This window comes from Anneissia japonica, unplaced genomic scaffold (assembly GCF_011630105.1).
Source record: "Anneissia japonica isolate Jap-2015-1 unplaced genomic scaffold, ASM1163010v1 scaffold921_len549748_cov171, whole genome shotgun sequence".
NCBI classification, from domain to species: Eukaryota; Metazoa; Echinodermata; class Crinoidea; order Comatulida; family Comatulidae; genus Anneissia; species Anneissia japonica.
The window spans coordinates 399,373-425,739 of record NW_022694674.1 but is presented as its reverse complement, the minus strand read 5'-3'; the positions used below and the strand labels follow the sequence as shown (position 1 = coordinate 425,739).

Here is a 26,367-nt window from a genome sequence, read left to right as displayed (position 1 = left end):
GTGTTTTTAATTCTAATTTCGTTGGAATTGATCAAAACTCCCTAAAATGTGCAATTTTTAGAGGAAATTAGGCCATGTTAACAAGAAATGCGCGCGAAATTTGAGGTTTTTAGGCACTTTCAGGGGATGAAAGGGCATTTATTTTTTACATGTTGAAGCGCGCCTGGTTAAGTCAAGGCAGCTCAGAGAAGGACTGTTTCTCTCCTTTTGTCCCGGATTGTGGCTTAATATTCAATATTTAGATGCGTTTTGTTGTTTTGTAGTCTGCTGAGGTGCCGTTTCGTGTGAAGTTTTGTGGGGTTTTTTTTCGACCGTTTTTGGGTGCTTGTGAGAACCTTGATGAGATCCAATTGTTAGCCAGCTAACAGATCTGTGGACACATCGCCACGGTACTCGCACGGTTTGCTCCATTGCTTGGTTGTTGTTTTCGTGGCCTAGCGTAAGTGCAGCTGCTCACTTACATATTTCAATTTGGAATTCGGTATGGTGATTTTTAACTCTCGTCATTTTAACTTGTTTATGACTCTGTATTTTACGGAAAGATGTGTTTCTTCAGACAAGTTTCGGTACCTAAAGCTGTGCGATACTCAAAGCCAGGTAAAGATTTTTTTCAAAATTGTGAATGATCTGAACATTGCTCGTACTAAACCCAGGGGTTGTAGAGCCGGCAAGAATAAGCATAGGCCAATACCAGTCTTGATATCAAGGCGCTCGAGGAAAGCGAGGAATGTGAATTGCTGTAACCATAACAATTTAATTGAAGTAGTCTCAGGTAAATGGACTTTGCCGCCCTTTTGGTTGACCAACGCCAGATCTTTACCTAATAAAATGGACGTTTTACGTTTTTGTTAGGATTAATAAGGAAAAACCTGACATAGTTGCCATAACCCAAACTCATCTCAAGCCATATCTTGCTGATAACCTGTTTTGTTTGGATGGTTATCACATGGTTCGCCGTGATAGCCTTCATAGGGAATGTGGTGGCATTCTAATTTATATTCGAGATGATGTGTCTTTTAAAATTTGGAAGGACCTTGAGGAAGAATCTTGTGAGAGCATCTGGATAACGACTACCACGTTCAATCGCTAATATTACTGTTGGCCTTGTGTACCACCCCCGGGAGCCTATGACTGGGAAATGTCTTGTCACATTATTCGCTGTTTGGACTACGTCAGCAGTATCCACCATAATAACGGTTTTGTTGTGTTGGGTGATTTTAACCATATGAAGGACCATCAGTTGATCAAATTCCCGCTCAAGCAAGTAGTTAAAGTGCCGACTAGGAAAGAGGCAGTTCTTGATTTGATTTACACCTCGTTGGATAGTATGTACAGTGCTCCTGTTGCTAGTCCACCTTTGAACCGTTCAGATCATAATGTGATTATATGGAACCCTAACTTTTGTATGCCCAAAATATCTGGTTTTAGTGTCACCAAATGTAAACGATTGGTGAACAGAATTTCTAAAGTACTTTTCGCGTGTGATCTACATAATATACGTTGGCAGGACCTATACCGTTTGAATGACTGTGCAAGTCAGTTCAAGTTTTATAGTGATCAAGTGATGATTTTAATTGATAGACATTTCCCTATTGTTACTGTTAAGAAAGACAGCCGAGACAAACCATGGGTTAATAATGTGTTTAAGGCGGCTATACGCGAGCGTCAAGTTGCATTCAACAGAGACCGCTATTCTGAGCAGTACAAGCGTCTCCGTAACAAAGTAAACCGTCTTGCTGTATCTCTAGGAGAAAATTCTATAAGAACAATTTAGAACACTTATTCAAATCAGATTCTCGTTCATGGTGGGAGAGAGTAAATCAGTTTTTAAACTTAGGGAGGGAGAATAATAACTTTGTTAAGGTTTTGGCCAATGAAGTCTGTGGTGGCGACGTTGTTTTGCTTGTCAACAATATCAATATGCTTTTTCAATCACTCACCTCGGGTTTCATTGCTCTTAAGCCTTCTGAAAACCAGGAGAGGGTTTGCCCATTACTTGACAATCTGATTGTTACTCCTCTTGAGGTTGAGTCTTTGCTTAAAGAAATTAAGCCTAACAAAGCCCCAGGCCCGGATTGTATCCCCCCTTGGGTCCTAAAAGAGTTCTCTCATATTTTAGCTAACCCCTTGTGCTCAATTTTTAACTGTAGTATAAGAGAGGGGTTTATCCCAGAGATATGGAGGTGTGCGGACGTAGTTCCGATTCCAAAGTGTAAACCCCCTAGGTCAGTTGAAAAAGACCTCCGGCCAATTTCCTTAACATCATGTACAGTTAAAATTTTAGAGAGGGTAGTTGGTGAAAGAATATGGGAGCAAGTTAAGGATAAAATCATCCTTAACCAGTTTGGGTGCTCTAAAGGGATATCAACGGTTGACGCATTAGTTAACTTTCTCCATGAATGCTACAAAGCTACTGATGTTCGCCAAGAGGTCAGAGTGCTCCTTCTTGATTTTAAAAAAGCTTATGACCTGGTGGACCACAATGTCCTTATTGATAAACTAAGACGGCTTGATGTTGATTTTGCCTTAATTTCCTGGGTGGCATCTTTCCTTTGTGACAGAAAGCAGCGTATTAAGCTTGGATCTGTTTTTTCTAGTTGGGTTTCCTTAAATGGGGGGATACCACAAGGCTCTTGGCTGGGGCCCATACTTTTCATTGTCTTTGTCAATGACCTCATGGCCGGAGTGTCGTGCATCAAATATATGGATGACACTACCGTCTATGAGCGCATTGGCAGAGACAGATCTAGTGAGCTCCAGTCAATTCTTGATATGGCAGTTGATTGGACTCTTGATAATCATATGGTTATCAATACCAATAAAACTGTTGAAATGCTAATTAGCTGCAAATCTATTAAATCAAACTTTGACCCTCTCAGTATCAATAACAGTAAAATTAACAACGTTAATTCGTGCAAACTCTTAGGTCTTAATATTTCGAGTGACCTGTCTTGGCAATTGCAAGTGGATACTATGATTTCCAAGGGTAATACCAGATTGTATTTCCTCAAACGATTACGTAGATCTGGTCTATGTGTCCCGGGTATGTTTCGCTATTATGTTGCTGTTATACGTCCCGTTTTAGAATACTCAACTCCAGTTTGGGGAACTTGTATCACTGAAACACAGAGTAAACAGCTTGAACAAATCCAAATTAGGGCTTTAGGGGTTATTTTACCTGGTGTTAGTTACGAATGTGCAAGGTCCTTTTTAAATATCCCTTTATTGTCCGAGAGGTGCACCCGGTTGTGCAGGGACTATTTCCAGAAGCTCAAAATCTCAACGCATAGGCTAAATCATCTTTTGCATAAAGCTAGGGAGAAGCATTACAACCTAGGATGTCAATGTGAATTTTCTCTCCCTAGAATAAAAACCGAGCGTTCGAAGAATTTCATAACAAATACTGGTTTGTTCAATAACTGGTAGGTCATCCCCGTACACCCGGGCCCTCCTCTCTGGCGAAGAAATATCATATGTCTTCTGAAAAAAACCCCTTTAGAAATGGAAGGAAAAAAATATATAGCCTATTTTGAGATCTAAAATGGTTGAAGATTCTGTCCAGGTCGAACTTGTGAGTCCTATTGGTAAAGTAATTTGTATTGCATTTCAGTAGTGTTATAATATAATATAATATAATATAATATAATATAATATAATATAATATCTGTCTCTTATACACATCTAGATGTGTATAAGAGACAGGTGGTTACGCCATCGGGTAGCATAGATCGAAGGAGTTATGACAGTTTTTGAAGTGGAGAAGGGGTTGCAGGGTGTTGTGAGTCTGGTCATTATGATATCTTCCTTTTTATTCTTGTCTTTATTTTTCTTTTCCTCTTCTTTCTCTTTCCCTCCCTCTCCCCTCTTTCTTTTCTCTTATTACCCAGCCCGGTACGACGGCTTGGTCACCCCGGTAAAAACCGCCATGGGAGGGGAAGTTTTTCCCCCTGCCCCCCGCGCCTGTTACCACACTGCTGTTACGACACTGGCTAACACGCCAATCATCCCCCCCCCCCAATGAAAAATATTTTTCTACGCCACTGCATAGGAGTAGACATGATTTCAAGAACAACACGAGGTAGCATATATAGGCCTGCTTGCTGCTATTTATGCTAACTGTTTTATTTCTTATTATCAGCTTGCTTAGAGTGTCCTCTCTCCAATGTCACATACAGATAAAAGCGAATTTTTATTTCATTTATACAGTCACGTGTAGAAATTCACTGCCTGAGCGAAAGCGTGTGCTAATAAAATATTTTTAGTCTTAAAAATCATGCCTTTCATTTTACAGTTTATTATTATAACTCAGACTAACACGGCTACCACACTATTTTATGATAATATTATACTTAACTATGCTATGTGGAATTTCCTCTATGTAGATTTCGTATTGTTGGCAATACAAAAAGAAAGATAACCAGTATTCTGATTTCCTGTCCATTTATTCTATCCTGGACGATTTTTTGCCTGGCAGGGGAGTGCGCCGCCAGCGCGCGTCTTCGACAGGGGAAATTCCCCATGCCAGGTTAAAAAGTGATTGATTTGAAAATATCATACATTCTCCAAGTTTTGAAGTGCACGCCATCGTGTTGGGATTCAATACTTCGTCGACATTAATTATGCCATCATCAGGAATTCCTGATGATGACATAGGCATAATCAATGTCAAAATATTGAATCCTAACACAATGGCGTGCATTCCAATACTTGAATGTAGAATGTATTATATTTTCTAATCTAAGATTAATCAATGGACATTTCGGTTTTTAGAAAAGTGATTGACTTGACTCAGTAGATTCTGAAATGTAATACATTACATTTACTATTAGTCTGTAAATACAAAATGCTAAATAATTATTCAATTAAAGTTTATTAAAACTTCACTGTGTAAGCTAAGACTTGGCTCGATCCTCCATATCACGCATTTATGACGTCTGAATTCACAACCCTTGTATGGGTCCTGCACTTTAATCAATGCAAAATTAAAACAAATGACTGATATTACATTCTGAATTTTAAAACATTTATTTATACATGTTTTTTCTGATTATGCACCCAAATAGATCCATATGTAAAAATCAGTGTCCTTGTCGCTCGCTTTTTTTTAAAACAAGTGACAGACTGTAAAAAGTCGGAAAAGAAATATTAATCATAAATTTATAAAACCAGATGACTCTGATTTTCCCGTTAGATTGGGCATGGACAATAGGATTTGCGTTTTTAGGCTTATGACATTGCATGACGGATGATTATCGCTATGATCTGAGTGCGAAATCCAGAGAAACGCACAAATTCGATGATGCGCTACTCTACTTTATTTACACTTCCTCAAAACAAACATAACACAATATCCGCGTTTACTGCTAACAGACAAACTAGCATATTGAGCTATTAAATCGTAAGTATACAAGTTAAGTGTAAAGTTCATATCAACGTAAAAGTCAAGCGTAAAACGAAGCGTAAAGTCAAGCGATTTGCGAAGAAGTATGGAAATATGAGTGTCTTTCGCCAATCTAGATACTTGTATACTAATGCTATTTCTATACCCAAGCCCGGAAATACCAACCACCTGATATAATTAAAGGAAAGCGACATTTAATTATACAGTAGTCACCTTATTCTAAAAATGCAACGTTCATCAAAAATAAAATGTTTGTTTCAGTCTAATCTTGCTATTTTTCAAGCCTAAACAATAAGGACTACAGTACGTCAAGTTGTTGCCAAGATAAGAAAGCAGTACTACACCCTGCCAGCCAGAAAGAAAGAAAGAAAAAAAGAAAGAAAGAAAGGAAGGAAGGAAGGAAGGAAGGAAGAAACAAACAAACAAACAAACAAACAAACAAACAGACAAACAAACAGACAGAACCCAGTCAGCATGCTGCTGACTGGGTAGAAACAGCTCAGAAACAGAACCCAGTCAGCATGCTGCCTGGGTAAATACTATATATACATTTTGATCTACGGCGGCTACAATCGCATCAAACTTCGTCTATCGTAAAGTAGACCGTCGTGGAGCCAGTGAGCCACTGTATAATTTGCGAAGTCTTGCCTTCGCAGCATCGAGCGATATCTTAACTTCGCAGCATCGAGTGAAGTCTTAGCTTACAAGTAGAGTTTTTTTTTTGTAATTGAACAACTATTTTGTATTTGCAGACTGACCAATGTAATGTATTAAAATTCGGAATCTACTGAGTCCTCTCAATCACTTTTGTTTTATTTTTGCATTGATTCAAATACAAGGCCCATACAAGGGCTGAAAACTAGGTCCCATCGCGATGTACAGAGCAAAATTGAATGCAGGAAGGGCATACAGTATTCCATTACAGGTTTTACTCTTGCTTATAAAAAATAATCAATGCTTGACCTTTCAATTTAAGAAAATTGAAATTTTAATTTAATTGTAGAGTTAAAATAAGTTTTGCATGACGAATTAAAATACTAATTAACTATAAGCTTTCAGTATACTATGTGGTGATATTTTGGTTCCGAAAAGAACCGATTGGATCTATTTATTTATTTATTTTAAAATTATGAATCAAGTATAATTAAGCAACTCAAAAAGTTTACCTCTGTGTTAAGTAGTTTGAAAAAAAACAACAAGAAAACAAATTTAAAACATTGTTGGACAGAAATTTTTAAAATTTTAAATTTGTCAACTGATTAATTATAGTTCTTTAAAAATTTTAAACATGCCGTTTTATATCTATGGGATTACCTTTATTAAGTACATTTTAAACTATTACTGCCTATCCTATTTTAATATGGTCAAAATTTTTGAGTTATTGTTTGTCGTTTTCTACGCTGTGTTTTAATTCTGTACTGTATTTGAATTTATTTGTTACCGTTTTTTATTTTATTTTTGATTATATGTTGTTTGTTATACTCTTATGAACGAACCGTAATCGTGTGCCACTGTTTTAAAAGTGAAGTTTCAAATAAAGATTATCAACTGAACATACACTTTTGTTTCAGTGGCACACGACAATTTGGTGCGTTCAATGAGAAAGAAAAACAACTAAAGTAAAAGTTATACAAAACAATTATACAATAACAGTACACAGTACTGTATTGGTGTTAAAGCAAAATCCACTGAATAAAATAAGGAATATCAAGAATTAACTATAACGGTCTTAGGCACTCTATAGGGTGTCTACAAAACGTAGACCGAAAACCCGAAGACCCGCACTTGTTCAATTTATTGTAATGAAATTATATCAGACTCGCACAAATCAAATTTACGAGATTATTTGGACGTCTAATTGTGACGTTATCAAGGGTCTTCGTTTTATAGACACCCAATATGGGTGTCTACAAAAACAAAGACCGAAAACCTAAATCAATTGCCAAGTACCTCTCCCATCATTTCATGCGAATAATATGAAGAATGTAATTTTCTTTTCAACAATTTTTAAAAATGTTTAACAATTTAGGGGGCTTCCCCATCCCCTTTATTCCGCCTATGTTCTTTATTCTAGTCCTACGGTGGCATCCAATTTCATCCATGGCCAAGCGAGTATTGAATTTATAAACAGGCGCGAACGCGAAGGGGAGGAGTAAGGTGCACATTCCGATTTTGAGATTGTGTCGCCATCACTACCGTGTACTGTTACAGTCTAAGCACTCTATTTGAAGGTCGAAGCCATCTTTAGGGTGGTACACTAACCCGATCGATATATATTTTTTTTTCTACACACCAGGGCAAACATTTAAGTCGAATTGTTATCCATATACAGTACTGTAAAACCTCAAATTGAGCTTCGGATGGTCTTCTTTTTGAGGCCGCTTCTTTTCAAAATGAATGCTGTAAATGTCGGGGATTTACTACTACAAAACAATAGGTCCACTGTAACATCAATCTGTATCATGGAGTGTATTAACCGGCATTAAATCCCCTAAATTACAGTATAAACTAAGCTTGTCTTTAATTTATTTTGTTTCTTTGAAATTCATGTACAGTGTATGTACTGTACTATCTCGAAAAGAAGCCCATGGGCTTTTTTCGAGGCTACTTTTTGCAAACTAAGGAGAGGCTTCAATTCCAGATGGTCTTCTTCTCGAGATTAAGCCCACTGGGCTTCTATTCGAGGTTTTACGGTAGACTCAAACTCATTTCAGCTCAATTCTTTAGAAAAAACTGAAATTTTCACATATAGTATTGCTTTGTCAGTGAACGCAGTTCGCTTAGTAGGGGGTTCGACCACACGTTCTTCCAAGAACGTTTGGAATAGATCTGTAGCAACTGATCATGTTTCCCCATTTCGCCATGTTTCATGTTTCCGTCGCTCTGGCCTTGTAACTGTAACAGTACCACCAAGATAATCGCAAAAGTTAAAAAAAAAAAACAACTTTATTTTCAACAAACTCTTATAATTATATTACCGTCTGTAATTGTTCTGCTTCCATTCAACTATTTTGATAAATTTGTGCTGTAACACATTTCCTCTTATATATGAAATTATACATAAATACCTCTCCTTTAGTATTTATTGAATGTGTAAAATGTAAACCAAAATTATCAAATTAATTATTTTACAAATTAGCATACAATAATATTTCAAAAGCAATAATATTTCAAAAATCGTATATTTTCTTCTGATATCTCGCATATATTTCTCTAAAACGTATAATTTAACAAACTAATGATGCAAAAATGTCGATTCAGACATTAGAACTCAAAATATGTATTAGTTTGTGTTCTACCATGGTCTTATACACATCTAGATGTGTATAAGAGACAGTCTGTGTTTCAATAATATTCATATAAAAGTTCAGATTTTTGTCATAAACTTCTTTCAACCTTGTGTTTACTGTTGTGTAGTTAAATGTATATACCCAGTGAGTGATCAGAGAGATAATGAAAGTGCTGATGGGATGCAACTGGCTAAACTGAGGTATATTAAATATTTATTTGTTTCACCTTATTGGAATCATCAATTGCTTTACTTTTATTCATTAATTCAGTCCATATTATCAAGGTCTTCAAGCAGTTAAACAAAAATCAACAGGCATGGCAAGAAATACTGAATAAAGTTTATTATTTACATTGCATGCAAATAAAAACATTTGAAATTTTACATCAGCCTCAATGTGTTCTTATTTTTTGAAGTAATTCAGCCTCAGTTTTCTTTTAAAATGTACATATAGAAAACAAAAAAAAAACAAAAACAAAAAAAAAACAAAAAAAAAAGCGATTCCAAATAGAATCAAAATATATTATATATTTACAGGAATTTCCTGTCTCATTCAAAGTCGATGAACATTACTTCTTGCCCTTCCTACTATGCATATGTAGGCCTAGGCCTAGATACGGTAATACAATACACATTCAGTACAGCACGGTCGACTTTGGCTTACAAAACTACGGTATGACAGTCGACAGAAGACGGGAAATGCAATTTACTACCTCTAAAATCTTACAACTATTACCAATGTATTTTATTTAAAGGCTGGTATACTTATATCATATTGAAATATTCCACTAAAACCGGAGAACTTTCGTCCAAATTGCTACACATTGTCACTTTCCTCGCGACATTGTTTACATTAGTTACCGAGTTTACAAGAACGTTTGTGATTGGCTAATAGCGTCTCATCAATGCTTAACAGGTATGGTAAGTGTGCTGTGATTGGGTACTGCTTTCGTGAACGAAAATTATTTTTTCGTAGATAAATTCTCGTTTTTGGTTACAGTTTCCCCAAATTTACGATTGCCGACAATTATATTATGTTTCAATAAAATAGTATTAACATTTTTGTGCGAATGCCAAGTAGCGCGGATCGGTGGGTCACAGAATTCGTAAACTAAGCCGATTTTGGAGCCTCAACCCACGGTCTATTGGTTGTTACCATTCGCCAGTGATGTTGGAGTACAGCAAGATGAAACTATTTATGTAATGCATGAATAAAGTTCGGGGTTTGTCGGGTAGTGAAATGATTATTGTACATTTTAAGTGCTCCCTCCATGCATAAGTGTAAGCTAAATTACGGTGATTAATTAGCGAAGATATGGACAATTATTTCAAAATTCCCTCTTTCCAAGAAGGGATGCAAATGCTTTGTGAAAATGAGTACGCCGCGGTACTCATTTTCATAAAGGAATACACTCAGCTGGTTAGCTAACAATATGCAAATTTACACGAACACCTGGGAAGAAAGGTGCAATCACGTTCTGTTGCCTAGCAAACGTCTAAGTAGACAGTGCAATTATATGGGATAGAAAGTACACTTTCGAAAGAAATAAATTAAAATAAGAAAAAAAAATTAACTAGGGCCTAAGAATAATTAAGTTGCAGACGTACCTTGTTTAAGTATTATATGCTAACTATGCGGCTCTTGTAACCCTAGCTAGGCAAGGCATTCATGTGTTTGTTTATCCATGAAAAAAGCACGCCGGGAAAGTTTGCCTTACCAGGAAAAGGTGACGTAATCTAGCTTATGACGTATGCATGCTAAGTATAGCGTGAGTGTGACGTCACCAAAAAATAAAAATGTTCTATTATAACCAAAATATTAATAACTACAAGGTTTGTGGCCGTAAATTCCCTTAATACCTCAAGATGACCAGCGTCTTGACCTCAAGATGACCAGCGTATAAGACGACCCCCGAATTTGAGAAGATGTTTGAACGATTTTTTGTATGTCGGGCGTATACAACCCCCTGCTTCATCGTCGGAATTCCTAATTTTTCTGCTTTTTATGGTCCTGATACTGCATCTAGCTGCCTATAAACAGAGCTAAATGCAAGGCTAGTCTCCCTCCATAAGACGTAGCATTTGAGTTTTTAAACATCAACAATTTTGCGTTAATTAAAATTTACCGTCACATTTAGCAGCTTTCATTGCAGTAGCAAAGTCATGTGTTCGGACTATCCGCCCACAAGACGAACATGATTTAATAAATCTAAATTTTTATGTCGCACGTATAAGGCGACCCCCTGTTTTTCGATCATCATTTGCTATTTTAAGCCTCAACAGTGAACCAACAGAAGCATCATTATTGTCCATTAAGTAAAGATATCTTCATCTATCCTTTGCTAACGGCAATAAGTCTTCCAAGTTAGGAGGTATTTAATTATGATCTGGCGTTTGTTAAAAAAAAAGCTGGGAGAGTTTGCTTGCTTGCACGTTTGGTGCAGCGCTCATTCGAGAGCGGCGCTTATTCAAGATTACGATAAATCCATTTTGTGTTTCATTTTAATTTGTTGAACAGTTGAGCCACATTCTTACAGACTTAAGCCTAGGCTGACCCGCACAGTCTTAAAAATTCCGCACGTTATAATTATTTGCTCCGAATATAAATTAGTCTAACGAACTAGGGCCAAATGATAAATTGGTTGAATCATGAATATGTCGAATGATGAATGTTTTAGTTAACAATGCGGGCCTGCACCCGCCTTACCGCTGGGCTAATTGACTTGAGATAACATTGCTAATACAGAAAAATAACCATCAAGTTAAAATATTAAGTAATATGAGCAACTGATTGCTGATGAAAGTGAGGCAGATGATTGACCCAGCAAGACCAAAACAAAATTCAATAGGCCTAGATGCAAACTTTTCAGGAGAGTATTTTTTTTCTCTCCTAAGAGACCAACTTTGGAATGTTAATAGCTTTTGCATGAGTTTACTTAAATTAGAAAGTAAAAGTTAGGGACAGATAGGTTTATTTTGAGGAAATGTCTTATCTCCAGATTTTTACATATATTTCCTTTGTGAAGATATCTAAAAGTAGCTATAAATTTAACACAACTACACGCGAGACAATCCCTTACTCTTTTCCGAATACTGCAGTGCACTGCGTCCTTTAACGTGCACATGGGCCATAATGCACACGGGACCAACGGCTTAAACATCTCATAAAGACGGTGCACTATCCTAACTTGCATAATACCAACGTATTATCATTATCCTGTCATATTCAAGAAACTTGTAAGTTAAAGTGCAAATCAAGTTATTCTATCAAACGTTAATGTAGGCCTACAGTGATTGTCCTTGTAAGCAGCGTTGCTCCGTGTAAAATATATTTTGCGCGTATCAGTTGCATTAACCTTATTGTAGTTGGTATTATGATCATCAAAATTAATGACATAATATGCCAAAAAAAAAAGCAAAAACAAATTAACCTACCATATTTTCAATTGTTTCCAATTCTAAATTGCTGTTCCATTCCATATTTGTAATGACGCCAGCATCAATAGACGCGATATCATTATTCCCACCAAGAACTGACGTATTGTATATTGTTGTGAAAAAACTGCCGTTTACACATGGTATATTCCAACCAGACGAGATAACCCGTGCTTCGCAAATGGTTGCTGTGCCAGGTACACCTGTAAATGATATACTGTATGTGTTGATGGCCTTAAACGGGATGTAGATATCCATGTTAAATGCAGCAGATCCTCCCTTGGTTACACTATCGAAGCTGTTGGCTTTTGAAAAGTTAAATCTTGGTGAAATATTCTAGTGAAAAAAATAATGGATTTAAATAAATGATGTTAATATGTACTTCATGTATTTATGCATTAATTTAAACTTGGGTACTATTATACCAAATTTACACGCAAACGAAATGTAAGAAGTTGTAAAAATTCTATTCTCCCGAGATAGAAAATAATTTTCACAAACCTAGAGTCCACAAGTCTCTAATTCATTGATTTTTCGTAATATTAGTAAATTTCGGAGAGCGCCACAAGCGATCAGTTTATGTCGAGAAACTTTTTGATGCGAATAGACCGAATCGGTGGCTCGTGTCATGTGACTTCTATTTGGTATTAGGGTTTGTTTCCATCGCGAGACGACAGTGCATTGAATATGGCTTCGCCTTGTTGTTGATGTAATGTAAGTCACATCATATATGTTGCAAATGTTGGTTGGATCAATGCGAGTTATAATTTGGTAAACCATTTAAAGTGTTCCAAGATTAAATTTTCAAATACTTATTAGTTTGGTATGGTAAGACTCTAATGGATAGTGGGAATAAAGCGTGGAAGTTTTTCAAGGAAATGTACGCTACCTTCACAACGTGCATATGCTCCAGTGAGTAGTCGACGGCAGGGGTACTTTTAGGCCTAAGTCAAGAATATTATTCATGGCAAATGCTATCGCAGCATGAACAAACAAAAAAAAAAAAAACGAATTCCCCATTCGTTGCAAGAGTATTATTTTACAGTTATTTTAAATCCAAAATCAAATCATAGGATGTTTGTAGTTACTGCCGAGGATAATGATCAGCATTTGACAACAAGTATTATTATTACGCAGGCATTAGGATGTACTATACCATGCCAGGCCTATTTTCACCAGCCTGTTTCCTAGACCAAGTTTGGTTGAGTACGGGGCGCCAAACGACACACTACTTGTTCTGTCGTACAAAACCATGTTTGTAGGGACAAATCATGTTTTGTAATATACGAAAGTTATTCTGTCTTTACAAAACATATTTTGTAAAAGATGAAACCATGTTTGTCTGTACAAAACATGTTTTGTAATAGACAAAATCATTTTTGTCTGTACAAAACGTGTTTTGTAAAGACAAAACCATGTTTGCCTGTACTACCGTGATTCGGAAGAACGCATTATAAGCCAAAATCATAGTTTTAAGATATTGAGAGATTGTAAAGACAAAACCATATTTGTCTGTACAAAACATGTTTTGTCTACAGACAAAACATGTTTTGTAAAGATAAAACCATGTTTGTCTGTACAAAACATGTTTTGTCTTTTACAAAACATGTTTTGTAAAAAACAAAATCATAGTTTTAAGATATTGAGCAAAACGCGTTTCTTGTTAGCCTTTTATGGAAATAAATTATATTTAATTTTTAATGTAAATGTACCAACTATACAACAAAAAAACATACTGAAGTACTTTTTTTATATATTTTTTCTACAACCCAGTCAAAATGGACATAATGCGCTTTTCCAAATTAAAACAAAAGCCAGTGATGCATGAAAAATCTGACGTTAGGCATTATATCCAGTTTTGCCAGCAGAATGCATGCATTATTCTTTACTTAAGGACTAATGAAAAATAACAATTTAAAGTGAACTTTTACCATGACTTCAGAGGTTTAAATTCCATTATGTTTAAATAACTTAAAACAAAACAAAATAGAAAGTTTCTCAAGGGTTTTTGTTTATATTAATTAGCAACATTATTGCATTCACTCTCACAAAATATTTACAAAATGTGTCTGATCTGATTTAGTAAATGTTGTATTTCCCCTAAAATATGGTATGGTACATGTAATATTTAAATTAAATACTATCATTAACCACTACAGAAAGAACAAGCAAAAACTGTTAGTAAGTTTTTACAACATTAATAATCAGTTTATTTAAACTATGAAGAATACCCGCCTTTCAATTTAATAAACAAAAAAAAACTACCCAACTTCTAAACACACTTCTTCAGGCCCATTTATAAATTTCTGTTTCCTTAAATTATAAGGAAGTGTACTCATTTAAATATAGCTAAATATTTTAAATGTATATTTAGCATAGGTATTATATCTAAATTCCAAGCATTAGCTTAATTGGAAAGTCTAAGTAAAACATTTTTAAGATTGATATGTATGTATTTTATTTTGTTTGTTGAATGGTCTTAGTTATAATAATAATCATTAATATTACAGACTAAAATTCATATTATGGCCACAATTTGGTCATGGTCATATTGCAACTTATTCTTTAAAAGATGACGAACAAAAATCTAAAAATTTTCAAAAATGAATATAATGCGTTTTTCCGAATCACGGCAGTATACAAAACCATCTTTGTCTGTACAAAACATGTTTTGTAATATACAAAACCATGTTTGTATATACAAAACATGTTTTGTAAAAGACAAAACCATGTTTGTCTTTTACAGAACGTGTTTTGTAAGCGACAAAACCATGACTAAAACACGACACACTGCCTTTTTTGTCATGTTTATAGGGGACAGATATGGTTTTGTCTCTTACAGAACACGTTCTGTAAAAGACAAACACGGTTTTGTCGTTCACTCAAACACAAAACATGTTTTGTCGCTTACAAAACACGTTTTGTAAAAGACAAAACATGTTCCGTATATTCATGAGGTGATGTATTCATGAGGAGGAGGAGTCAATTAAATGCGTGATTGAGATGCTGCTGCTCCCATCTGTCGCAGAGTGCGGTAGAAAAAGTTTAATGTGTTTTTTTCTAAACCGGATTCAAAATGAAGATTCTCCAGAAATTACGGAATGAAATGGGTTTGAAGTTACGTTACACCTGAAGAAAGGGATAAACCTCAAGGGAAGAAAATTGCTCATATCGAATAGGACGAGAGCCAGCCTTCAGTAGTACTAAAGTGCGAGGCAGCGAGGCAAAACGACGATTCATGCGAGGCATCGTTTTGCCATTGCCAAAAGTGCGAGGTATAACAACGATTTATGCGAGGCATCGTTTTACATCGAAATATGTGCAGAGAACAACGAAAATCCAATGTAAAAGTAATATTACGTACTATTTAATAAATATGCGTGATAGTCATTGTCAAATTGCTACTTAATTTGATTTGACTATATAGCCTAAGCCTAGGCGGAGAAAAATAAATCACTGTGGTTGCAAATCAAATTAAGTAGCAAATTTGACAATGACTATCACGCATAATTATTAAATAGTACGTAATATTACTTTTACATTGGATTTTCGTTGTTCTCTGCACATATTTCGATGTAAAACGATGCCTCGCATGAATCGTTGTTATGCCTCGCACTTTTGGGAATGGTAAAACGATGCCTCACATGAATCGTCGTTTTGCCTCGCTGCCTCGCATGCCTCGCTGCCTCGCACTTTAGTACTACCCCAAAAAACGTAGATGAAGCGTAGGCCTAACTCATTCTAATTTGAACTTTAATGCAATCTTGCAATCGCTGTTACATCAACATTAAACGTTGTGCTACACTATCTAGAACCCGGGCTAATATTCTACACATAGGTCTGTGCTGCTGGTAAAATTGTAAGTTAACTGTGTCCGAAATACTAGTAATTTGTTTCCGAGCATTTCTAAACGTCCTTCAGATTCAGTACTACTATACAATTTGTACAACACACACGTCACACTGTATAAGCCTAACTGTAGGCCTACTAGCCAGATTCAATATCAGCCTATTCCGTTTTTTTTTTTTTTAATACTTTCCAAGACCAGCTGTAGGCGTACATAGAATGTGTCTAATGTAGTACTACAATTTTCAAACTGTCTTGACTACCAAGGCTTATTTACGAAATTTTGGCCTAGTGACTCTCATAGCGTCCATCCACGCATAAAAGTCGATGCAACACTGCCTCTGTTTCGCGAAGGGAAGTCTCTATGCATATTCATGCATATCAGTTCTCCTAACTGACCTAAAATAGCACCCTCTATAATTTCTGCCGCAACTGCATATATGGCTGGGGTCCAGGGAGCCACGGATATTTGATGAATTATGGCGAATTTTTATTACTTATTTGATAAGCATCGAGTTACTATAATATGACTTCATGTAGGCTATGCTTTCTAATGTTGAAATCAGCTTTCAAAACCAAAACATTTTGAATAAAGCAAGAAACAAAGAGTATGCAATGTAACCATCTATTAATATATTTTCAAATCCTCATTCTTGAAAGTGAAATTCTATATTTTGGAAATTTTGCATGAAATCTGTCAACCACGCTGTCATGGTCAAGGTACTTCACCAATCACGATGTATTTCAAGCATCACGAGGCTATCCAAAAGAGAATTTGTCATAACAGAACGCAAATTATTTTTAATAATCTCATTGAACTATTTTTATTATTATTATTATTATAACAATAATAATAATAATAATAATAATAATAATAATAATAATAATAATAATAATAATAATAATAATAACACAAATAGTTTAATGAAAACAATGTGGTGGCTAAACGATCATTACATGTAAATATTTTTTTTATTTGTCGTCTTCCCCTCTGGCGCCACAACTAGCCTGGAAACGTAAGGACAACACTTTCTGCACTGGATGTCAATAGAGTTTGAAACTGTTGGCCTCAACACTGTAGATTTGGTTAGAATCTAAAATGTTGTCAAAATATTTTTAAATCGCACAGATTGGCCTAGGGCTCTGCTATAATACTAATAGTAGTATAATATGCTAGTGTGTATGATGACATCCTAGTACACGAGGTTGTGAAATACTGCTGACTGCATATATTCCTGGGTGTTTTTTTTTTCATTATGTGAATGTACAGTAAAGTAGTAATAATTATGTATTTTGATATGAAATTAAAAGCACAAAAAGAGAACAATGAGGCCTTAAGTACTGTTCACCAATTGTAATAATCACAAGAAAGGATAGTCAGCATTATTATGTGATCCTTTTCAAGGATTACTATGGTTTAGTTCCTTGTTGCATATACTGTAAATAATATATTTCCTCATAGTTTAACAGGGGAAATATGACATATTTTACTATATTATGGAAATATAATGAACCATATCTTCAGAAATCTATCAAAAATTTGTATTTTGCATTTTTATCATTTTTTTACCATACCATGTGTGATGAGCTAATTGAAAAATAAAATTAAATATTTAATTGTTTGTAAAGTTAATATTTTAATTTGATTTTTTAAAATTAAAATGTTTCATATTTCACTGGATTGTGTATCTTTAACATAGGCCTATATATATGATGATTGATTTTGAGTCAATCTTTCTTTGGTGAATAAACTATACAGAATTTTGGTGATTGTAGATGAAGATTGCTGTGACTACATAATACAGTAGTTACATTTTGATATGTACTTGGCTACTACCAATTAATTGACATAAATTAAACTTGAGATGATTGTGCATTGAGTGTTTTATGTGTAACCGTAATGATTTTAACCAATTATTTGTCCATAAAATAATGGTTACAGTATTCATGTCAAACTTTATACTTTCAAACCGAGTATGTGATACTGTAAACAATCTTGTAATGGCAAAATAAAATAAAAATAATGAGTTCGATATTGTCAATTTCACTCTTCTTTTTGATCCATGATGTTTTTTTTTACTGTTATTGTATAATAAAATATTTTAACTAAAAAATATGTACTTTTCAACCTTATAATGTTTATTTATTTACTTTGTTATTACACTTCACTATCAAGCTTCACTATCAAGCTGCAGTCTGAAAAAAAATATGAAATCTAGTACTGTTTTAAGTACTGTTAAGTTATGTCTAGTGATATTTTCAAAAATCATATAGCTCATTCTTTTTTTAAGGTCAGCTAGCTCACTATTTCCATAGAAAAAATTGAAGAAATTACAATATTTCAGTTACAAATCATTTATTTATGTTTACTTAGTACTTTGTGTAGAAATTGTACCTACATATTATCAAGTCACTTGACTATAGCCACTCCATGCAGTTATCAAACTTCTATAGTGAAATATATTTAGGAATTTTGCTGAAATCCAGTTTTTTTTTTTTTTTTTCAAATTCACTTTTACTGTATTGAATAAATCTAAATATTTGACCTTCATTCATGAATGGTATGTTTCTTTTAGGAAGTTTAAATCGTACATATGTGTTCACAAGCCACACAACTACTACCTCTAATTGAAATGTGATTACATAATGGTTGAGTAATTCACAGAAGACAATAATTGAATAATTGAAAATGAAGTAATCACACATTTATAGTTGGTCTCAGTTTGGGTTTATTTATGCGTGTTAACTTTTTAGCTTTGTGTTACCAACCCAATTGGCTATCCATTTCATGAAGTAGATGACATCTGGTGTGGTACTTTATAAAGTATTACTCCTCAAAAAGGCCCGAAAAGCAACTTTGACAAAATCTCAGTTTTCTGGGCCTTACTCTTGAAAGATAGGTTTACTTTGACAAGTTTAAATTTTGCATATGTACAGTATTAAGAAGCCAACCAGCTACACAAAATTCTAAATATGATTGCGACAATTACTTAATTAGGTAGATATTACTATTCAAAATTTACTCCAGAACCAAAAATATCATATTTACACAAATAAATTGCTTTTTCAGTTAGATTCATTTAATGTAGGTTTACTTTTGTTAGCGCAAGTTTTTCCTGTGTGTTACCAAGCCACTTGACTACCCATACAAGAATGATGAGATCCGGTTGATTACATGTTCCCAAAATCCAAAAGTGCTGTTTTTGGCAGGAGGAGCAAAATTTTGACGGGTCATTGGAAAAAAAAAAAAAAAAAAAAAGCACTGAATTTTTTTTATGGAGAACTTTTAATATAATATGGAAAACATATTCAGTTAACAATATATACTCTCAAAAAGTACACTCTGAATGCAGAATGGAATCCATGAAGGAAGCATTTACTGAGTCACAGCTTTTGGCCGTTGGCATATAGTATGGTGTAGTGACCAAAATATATATGGTAAGAGATTTAAATATTGACCAACATGGGCTTGGCCACCTATACCAAGCCTAGGAATAGGATAATCACTTCTAGGATAGGCTATGGGAGATTCATGCTAGGTAGTATAGTGGCGGAACCATATGTCAACATAATGGGTGCCGTGAAAACCACCACGTAGGTGCATCCCCTTATATTACCCTTAAGCAATAGGCCCTTCTGTCATCAATGTCATAATATAACATATACAACAATACATAATGGGGAATAATCTGAGGAAGTGGGTGGTTCAACTTGACTCGCCTGGTATTGTATGTGGTGCGGTAGAGGCCCCCTCAGACAGCCGACTCAGCAATTTGACATAGGGTTCCCAACTATACCTACCTATAGTACTAGGCCTCGCTACCTAGCATGAATACCACCTAGCCTATCCTAGGGGTGATTATCCTATTCTGGTATAGGTGACCAAGCTCATATTGGTCAATATTCAGATTGCTTGCCTATATTTTGGTCGCTACACCATACCATGCCAAACCAATTATCTGCTGTGATTAATTGATTGAAATCATTATTACACATAAAACAATCAATGCACACTCATCTATAATTGATTATAATCATTATTACACATAAAACATTCAATGCACAATTATCTAAAGTTTATTATTTCAATAGACCGAATCGGCGACTCCAGCTTTACTGGTCACGGGACATACTACTACTACTACTACTACTACTACTACTACTACTACTACTACTACTACTACTACTACTACTAAGCTGTCCATCTTAAAAGATGATGACTGGAGGTTGATATCTAATGGCGTCTTGCTCTGGTTCTCAGGTAGCGTTCCTCACGCTGCTTGTCCACCGAAGTTGCACAGTTATTAACCAATGTGCGCCAAGCCTTTCTGTCCTGCGCAGTGGTTTCCCAGAAAGAAAGATCGCTGCCTGTAGTTTTCATGTGCCGCTTGGTAACATCTTTGTAGCGTAGCAGTTGGCCACCTCTGTTTCTTTGCCCTGTTCCAAGTTCACCATGCAGAGCAAGTTTTGGCAAGCGGTCATCTGACATGCGGCTCACATGGCCACACCAACGTAGCTGATGTGCTGCAACCATAGCTTCTGCACTCAGCATGTCAGAACGCTTCAAAACATCAACATTACTAACTAGTCCCGCCATTTGATACCAAGGATCATACGGAGGTGTCTCAGTTGAAGGTTATTGAGTTTTTTGAAGTAATGCTTGTAAAGAGTTGTTGCTTCAAGACCATAAAGTAAGGTTGGGATAACAACAGCCTTGTAAACTTGAAAACTTTGTTTTGTGAGATATGTCCCCCAGTTCCACAGGCGCTTACGAAGTTTTCCAAACGATGCAGCTGCAGCCTGAATACGATGCTGCCCGGGTGTCAACAGTTACTATGCTGCCTAGGTAAGTGAATTTAATAACACAATCCAAGAGTTTGCCAACAATGAGCACCTCTGGTTTTTGGGATGTTTGAGAGTTCTTCACTTGCTGATGTAAAAGATGAGTTTTACTGATGTTTATCTTCAGCCCAAACTGTGACGCTGCATGTGAGAAATGTGCCAAAATTTCTTGAATGTCATCCAATGTGTGCGCAACCAAAGCAGTATCATCAGCAAACAGCAGTTCTCTGAAATGTTCATTTCTACATTTGCTGTGTGAACGCAATCTAGCAAGGTTGAAAAGCATTCCATCACATCTAGATCTTATGTGTACACCTTTGCTTATACCATCTGGCATTTTTGCAAGTACCCCAGTAAGAAATAAAGAAAAGAGTGTTGGTGCCAAAACACCCCCTTGCTTTACCCCATGGCTAATCATCAGAAAGGAATCAGTAAGCTCTCTATTTGCAAGAACTGTGCCATTCATATCGTTGTGGAATTTCTGAATGTGATTTATGAATTTATCCGGACAGCCATACATTTTCAGTAACTTCTAAAGTGTACCTCTATCAACAGTGTCAAAAGCCTTTGAGAAATCTACAAAGACTATATATAAATCTCTATTTTGTTCCATTGCTTTCTCTTGTAACTGCCGCAGTGTAAAAATCATATCAATAGTAGATCGATTTGGGCGAAATCCACATTGACTCTCGGAGAGAATATTCACGGTAATTTTGTTCAGTCTATCCAACAGTATGCGGGGCAGTTGATAAAAGTGATATACCACGGTAGCTATCACAAACTTTGTTGTGCCCTTTCCTTTTATATAATGTAATGATCAGCGCATCTTCCAGGTCTTGTGGAATTGCTCCTTGAGATAAACACTGATTAAAGAGGTTGTACAATCTTAGTCTTAGAACATCGCCACCATATTTGAAAATTTCAGCCGGAATGCCATCCATTCCTGGTTCCCTCCCACTGTTCGTCTTCCTGATAGCATTTTCAAGCTCCTCCATGGTAATATTGTCTGCCAAATCATGCTGGGTTGGAAACTGGGGCAGACAATCGGTCACACATGGGTTATCTGTACTGTACTTTCCACGTTCAAGAGTTTGGAAAAGTGTTGTTTCCATCTCTTTTTAGTAAGGAGCTGCAATCCATCTTTACTTCTCAAGGATGCACCCACATCTGTATTTGGTCCATAAACTGTCCGTAAAGATTTGAACAGCTTACACTGTCGTGATTTGCTGCATACGTTTTAATTTCAGCGACTTTATTTTTCATTCTGCGTATTTCTCTCTGGACATGCTTTTTAGTGGCTCTGAAATTCACTCTCGTGTCAGTTGTATTTTTTGCAAGCATGGCAGCATTTGCTTTTCTCTTTTCCTCAAGACATTTGTGAATTTCTGAGTTGTTGTCATCGAACCAATCAGCATGTCTCCTAGCTGGTCTCCCTAAGATGCTAAGGGCGTTTCATAGACAATGTCCTTCAGACTTTTCCATGTGCCATCAATGTCTTCTAAGACAGGCTGTGTATCATCTGAAACAAGTTTGCTGTTTATAGTTGATTAAAGCAGGTGTTTGGTGGTTTCATCACGCTGCCAGCCTTTTTGGTAAGGACTTTGCTGTTTATAGCCTCTGTGGGTGTAATTGGAAGTTGCAAACCGATCTTACCAGATAATGGTCTGTGGAACATTCTGCACTGCGAAATACTCTCGTGCCTCCAGGGTCGTCGGAACCGCACCGGCTATGGCCGGACCACTTTTTGTCAAAAAGAAAATAAATAAATAAAAAAAAAAATAATAATAATAATAATAATAAGTATTAAACCTACGTAATAATGTGTACATCAAATTTCTTTTATATCGTAACCTTTGTAATGGGATTTCAGTTTTGTACTCTTATCATTATGATTGTATGCGCGTTAATGACACGCGCATACTTGGTTACGGTACCTTCAATACACTGATTTTGGACGTCAGGATGATAATACATGATGCCTACTGCATATTTTTCCAAGAATAGTTAACGGTATCATAGTCTAGACAGTGACCAATACTGTATGATGGCGTCAAAGCACGTAATAATTTTATGTGTTTTTAATTATTTTGTAAAGTCTAATATATTAATTTCTAAAAGTAGGGTCTATTAGAAAACCAGCGCTATCTTTGTTAGTACAGTATTAGGAGGAATAGTTGCTCGTCCAGGGACATTCCTGTTGCATTGTTTATGGCGTAGTGACAGACTACAAGTTGTGTAGCAAAAAGCTTGAAGTATTTTAGTCGGGATTACGACTCGTTATTCCCATAATCAATTCGGATATCCAAATTGTGTACTACGATTATAGGCCTGTATTTATAAAATAGTAATAAATAGTAATAATAGTAAGTAGTAAAAACAGGTAATAATGATGATAATAATTAAGATAATAATAATAACAATGATAATAATAATAATAACAATAATAATAATAATTATTATTATTATTATTTTAATTATTATTATTATTATATTATTATTATTATTATTATTATTATTATTATTATTATTATTATTATTATTATTATTATTATTATTATTATTATTATTATTAAAAATAACCAAATAGTCATATAATGTGCAAATTATATATAATCCATGTTTTGGTATATTTTCTCCAAGCTCAGGAAAAAGCTAAGTCCCGTAAGAAAAGAGGACGAACTCTTTTTAGTTTTGGTCTTGTACAGCTAAATAAAATTACTTATTTAAGTGCTGTCTCTTATACACATCTAGATGTGTATAAGAGACAGATCACTGAATTTTATAGCACTGACTTTGTAGCACAAGACCTTCAATCTCAGTTGACCATTTTTTCTAGTAATGCTGTATCATGCAGCTCACCAAAGATTCTATCTCATTCTCCTTATCAGTATCTATCTTATATTGTTTAGCCGGCCTTTTGCAATACCGTAAAACCTCGAATAGAAGCCCAATTGGCTTAATTTCGAGCAGATGCCACTCGAATTGAAGCTCCCTTTTCACAATTTATATATAGCTCCCTCTTCACAATTATATATATTATATATATATATATATTATATAGAATTTCATAATTATAATTAACACTCGTAAAAAATTACACTACGAAATATATAAATTTAAAAATGTCTAAAGCATAAAAAATTAATTAAATAAGATTAAATTATTCAAATATGCCTATATTTGATTGTTGTAAAGATGCAGGAGAGCGCACTTCCGGGCATCATCAACAGATACTATATTATCAGAGGAAGGGCATCCGGACCCAAAACCACCCCTTCCGCGACCCCCCACCCACAAATGACCGGACCACTTTCAAAATGCTTCCGACTGCTTTGGCTTCTGATATCTATTACGATTTGATCAGCTATTACTGGTCACGTGACATATAGTGGGTACAAAATATAAACTTACACAGCGTAAATCACAGTGCGCTCATTGAACACAGTATATTGAGGGAGTTATTATGTTTTTTAGGCAGCGACCCAATGTAAAGTAAGGCAGTAGGCCTATGTTTATTTTTAAATAGTGATTTATAATTACTTTGGCAATCTCCATGCATTTTATTTAGGCTCTGGAAAGCTGCTAGTGTACGGTAGGCTACATACAGTTAGGCCTAATAGGCCTAGGCTGCACTGTGAGTGTTAAGCCTTGACCAGGGCCCGGAGGCGAGCGGCCCGGAGCAGCAGGGATGGAGTTGTTATGCCTCGACTATATATGTCTATAGTCGAGTACTGTAGGTAATAAAGTAGAAAATAAGCCTTAACGGTACTGATTGCTCAACCAAACTTGTGAAATAGGCTGGTGATAATATAGGCCTGGTTGGTATGAGTTCTGTATATCCTAATGATAGTACGTAATAATAATAGGCCTATGTCATATGATGTTTATTATTTGGGAGCCGCACGTCCTTCAGGCGACAGTGGATTTTCCACTTTTGTGACTCTTGAGCCGTCATGCCAAATGAATAAAATAAATAAAAAATCCTCGGCAGTAACTACAAACATCCTATGATTTAATGGGGAGATTCGTTTTTTTTTTTGTTTTTTTTTTGTTTGTGTGTTTTTTTTGTTTTTGTTTTTTGTTTTGTTTTGTTTTTTTCATGCTGCGATAGCATTTGTCATGTATATTATTCTTGACTTAGGCCTAAAAAGTACCTCAGTGGGGACAGTTCCACTGACTGGAGCAATATGCACGTCGTGAAGGTACTGTACCTTGACCAGGGCCCGAAGCAGGGAAGGAGTTGTTATGCCTATATATACTATATATATGTCTCTGTAGTCGAGTAGGTAATAAAGTAGAAAATAACCCTTAACGGTACTGATTGCTCAACCAACCTTGGTCTAGGAAACAGGCTGTTGAAAATGTGCATTTGTCCGACGGTCCGAAGGGCCTGAAGTCCGAAGGTCCGTTGGTCCGAAGTAATTAATTCAAATATAGACAAAAATATATTTGAAGAAAACACATGTTTGGGACCACCATGTAGGTCTATATTAGCTAACAATATACAATTATTGCTAGCATGACTTGTCAGCTCAGCTTATGAATATTTTTAACAAATTAATCGAAATTGAAAAGATTCCAAGCGAATGGAGCGTAAGTATAATCTCCTAATATTTAAGCAGGAGACAGAACAGATTTTAATCAGGGGTGGCGCCAGGATTTGCCCGACGAGGGGGCCGAGGTCCCAGACGGGGGGGGGGCGCTGCCCCGACGAGGGGTCAGATTTTCCCTACGAAAGCAAAGTGGGCGTGGTCGAGCTTCGATTCAAAGGTTACGAAAGTGCTCCAGGGGGCGAAGCCCCGAAAATTTTGACAATTTAGGGGTTTCAAAGGCTTATTAAATCGATTTTAGAGTCTACTAATATGTAGAAAATACATAAAATTTTTTTTTACTGGGAACACCTCCCTATCCACGAACGATCGAGAGAGGAATTTTGCTGATGTGAGTTAGTCAGATTTTCGTACATTTCGCAAAATAAAGGAAATATATTTTTTTAATGGTAAGACAGCGAAATGGATGCGGCAGGTGACAAGAATTGGAATTTGGAAGAAAAGGAATTGTTTTACTGCCGTATAACCTGCATTCCTGGAAAAAAAAAGGCCACTAATTCGGAACAACGGGCCTTCGGATCAATGGACCTTCGAACCAAAGACCCTTCGGACTAACGGGCCTTTGGACCAAAGACACTTCGGACCAATGGGCTTTCGGACCAAAGGTACGCACACGTTCGTTTTTTTTTTTTTTGTTTTTTTTTTTGTTTGTTTGTTTGTTTTTTTTTTTGTTTTTTTTTTTTTTTTCATGCTGCGATAACATTTGCCATAAATAATATTCTTGACTTAGGCCTAGGCCTAAAAAGTACCTCGGCCAGCGACGACTCACTGGAGCAATGCACGTCGTGAAGGTACCGTACCTTTCCTTGAAAAACTTCCAGGCTATCCAACTATCTATTGGAGCCTTACCAAACCAAACTGATAAGTATTTCAAAATTTAATTTTGGAACACTTCTAAGTGATTTACCAAATTATAATTCGCATTCAAACCAACATTTGCAACA

The 26,367-nt window shown here is 35.7% G+C and overlaps 1 protein-coding gene across 1 annotated transcript in view; it reads right to left on the bottom strand.

The window, feature by feature from the left end:
- Positions 1-26,367, bottom strand: part of LOC117101151 — a 155,824-nt gene that overhangs the window by 67,373 nt on the left and 62,084 nt on the right. Inside the window, exon 12 of the mRNA XM_033241033.1 lies at positions 12,126-12,461. Within this exon, the coding sequence (XP_033096924.1) occupies positions 12,126-12,461 (336 nt within the window). The remainder of the gene's footprint in view (positions 1-12,125; positions 12,462-26,367) is intronic.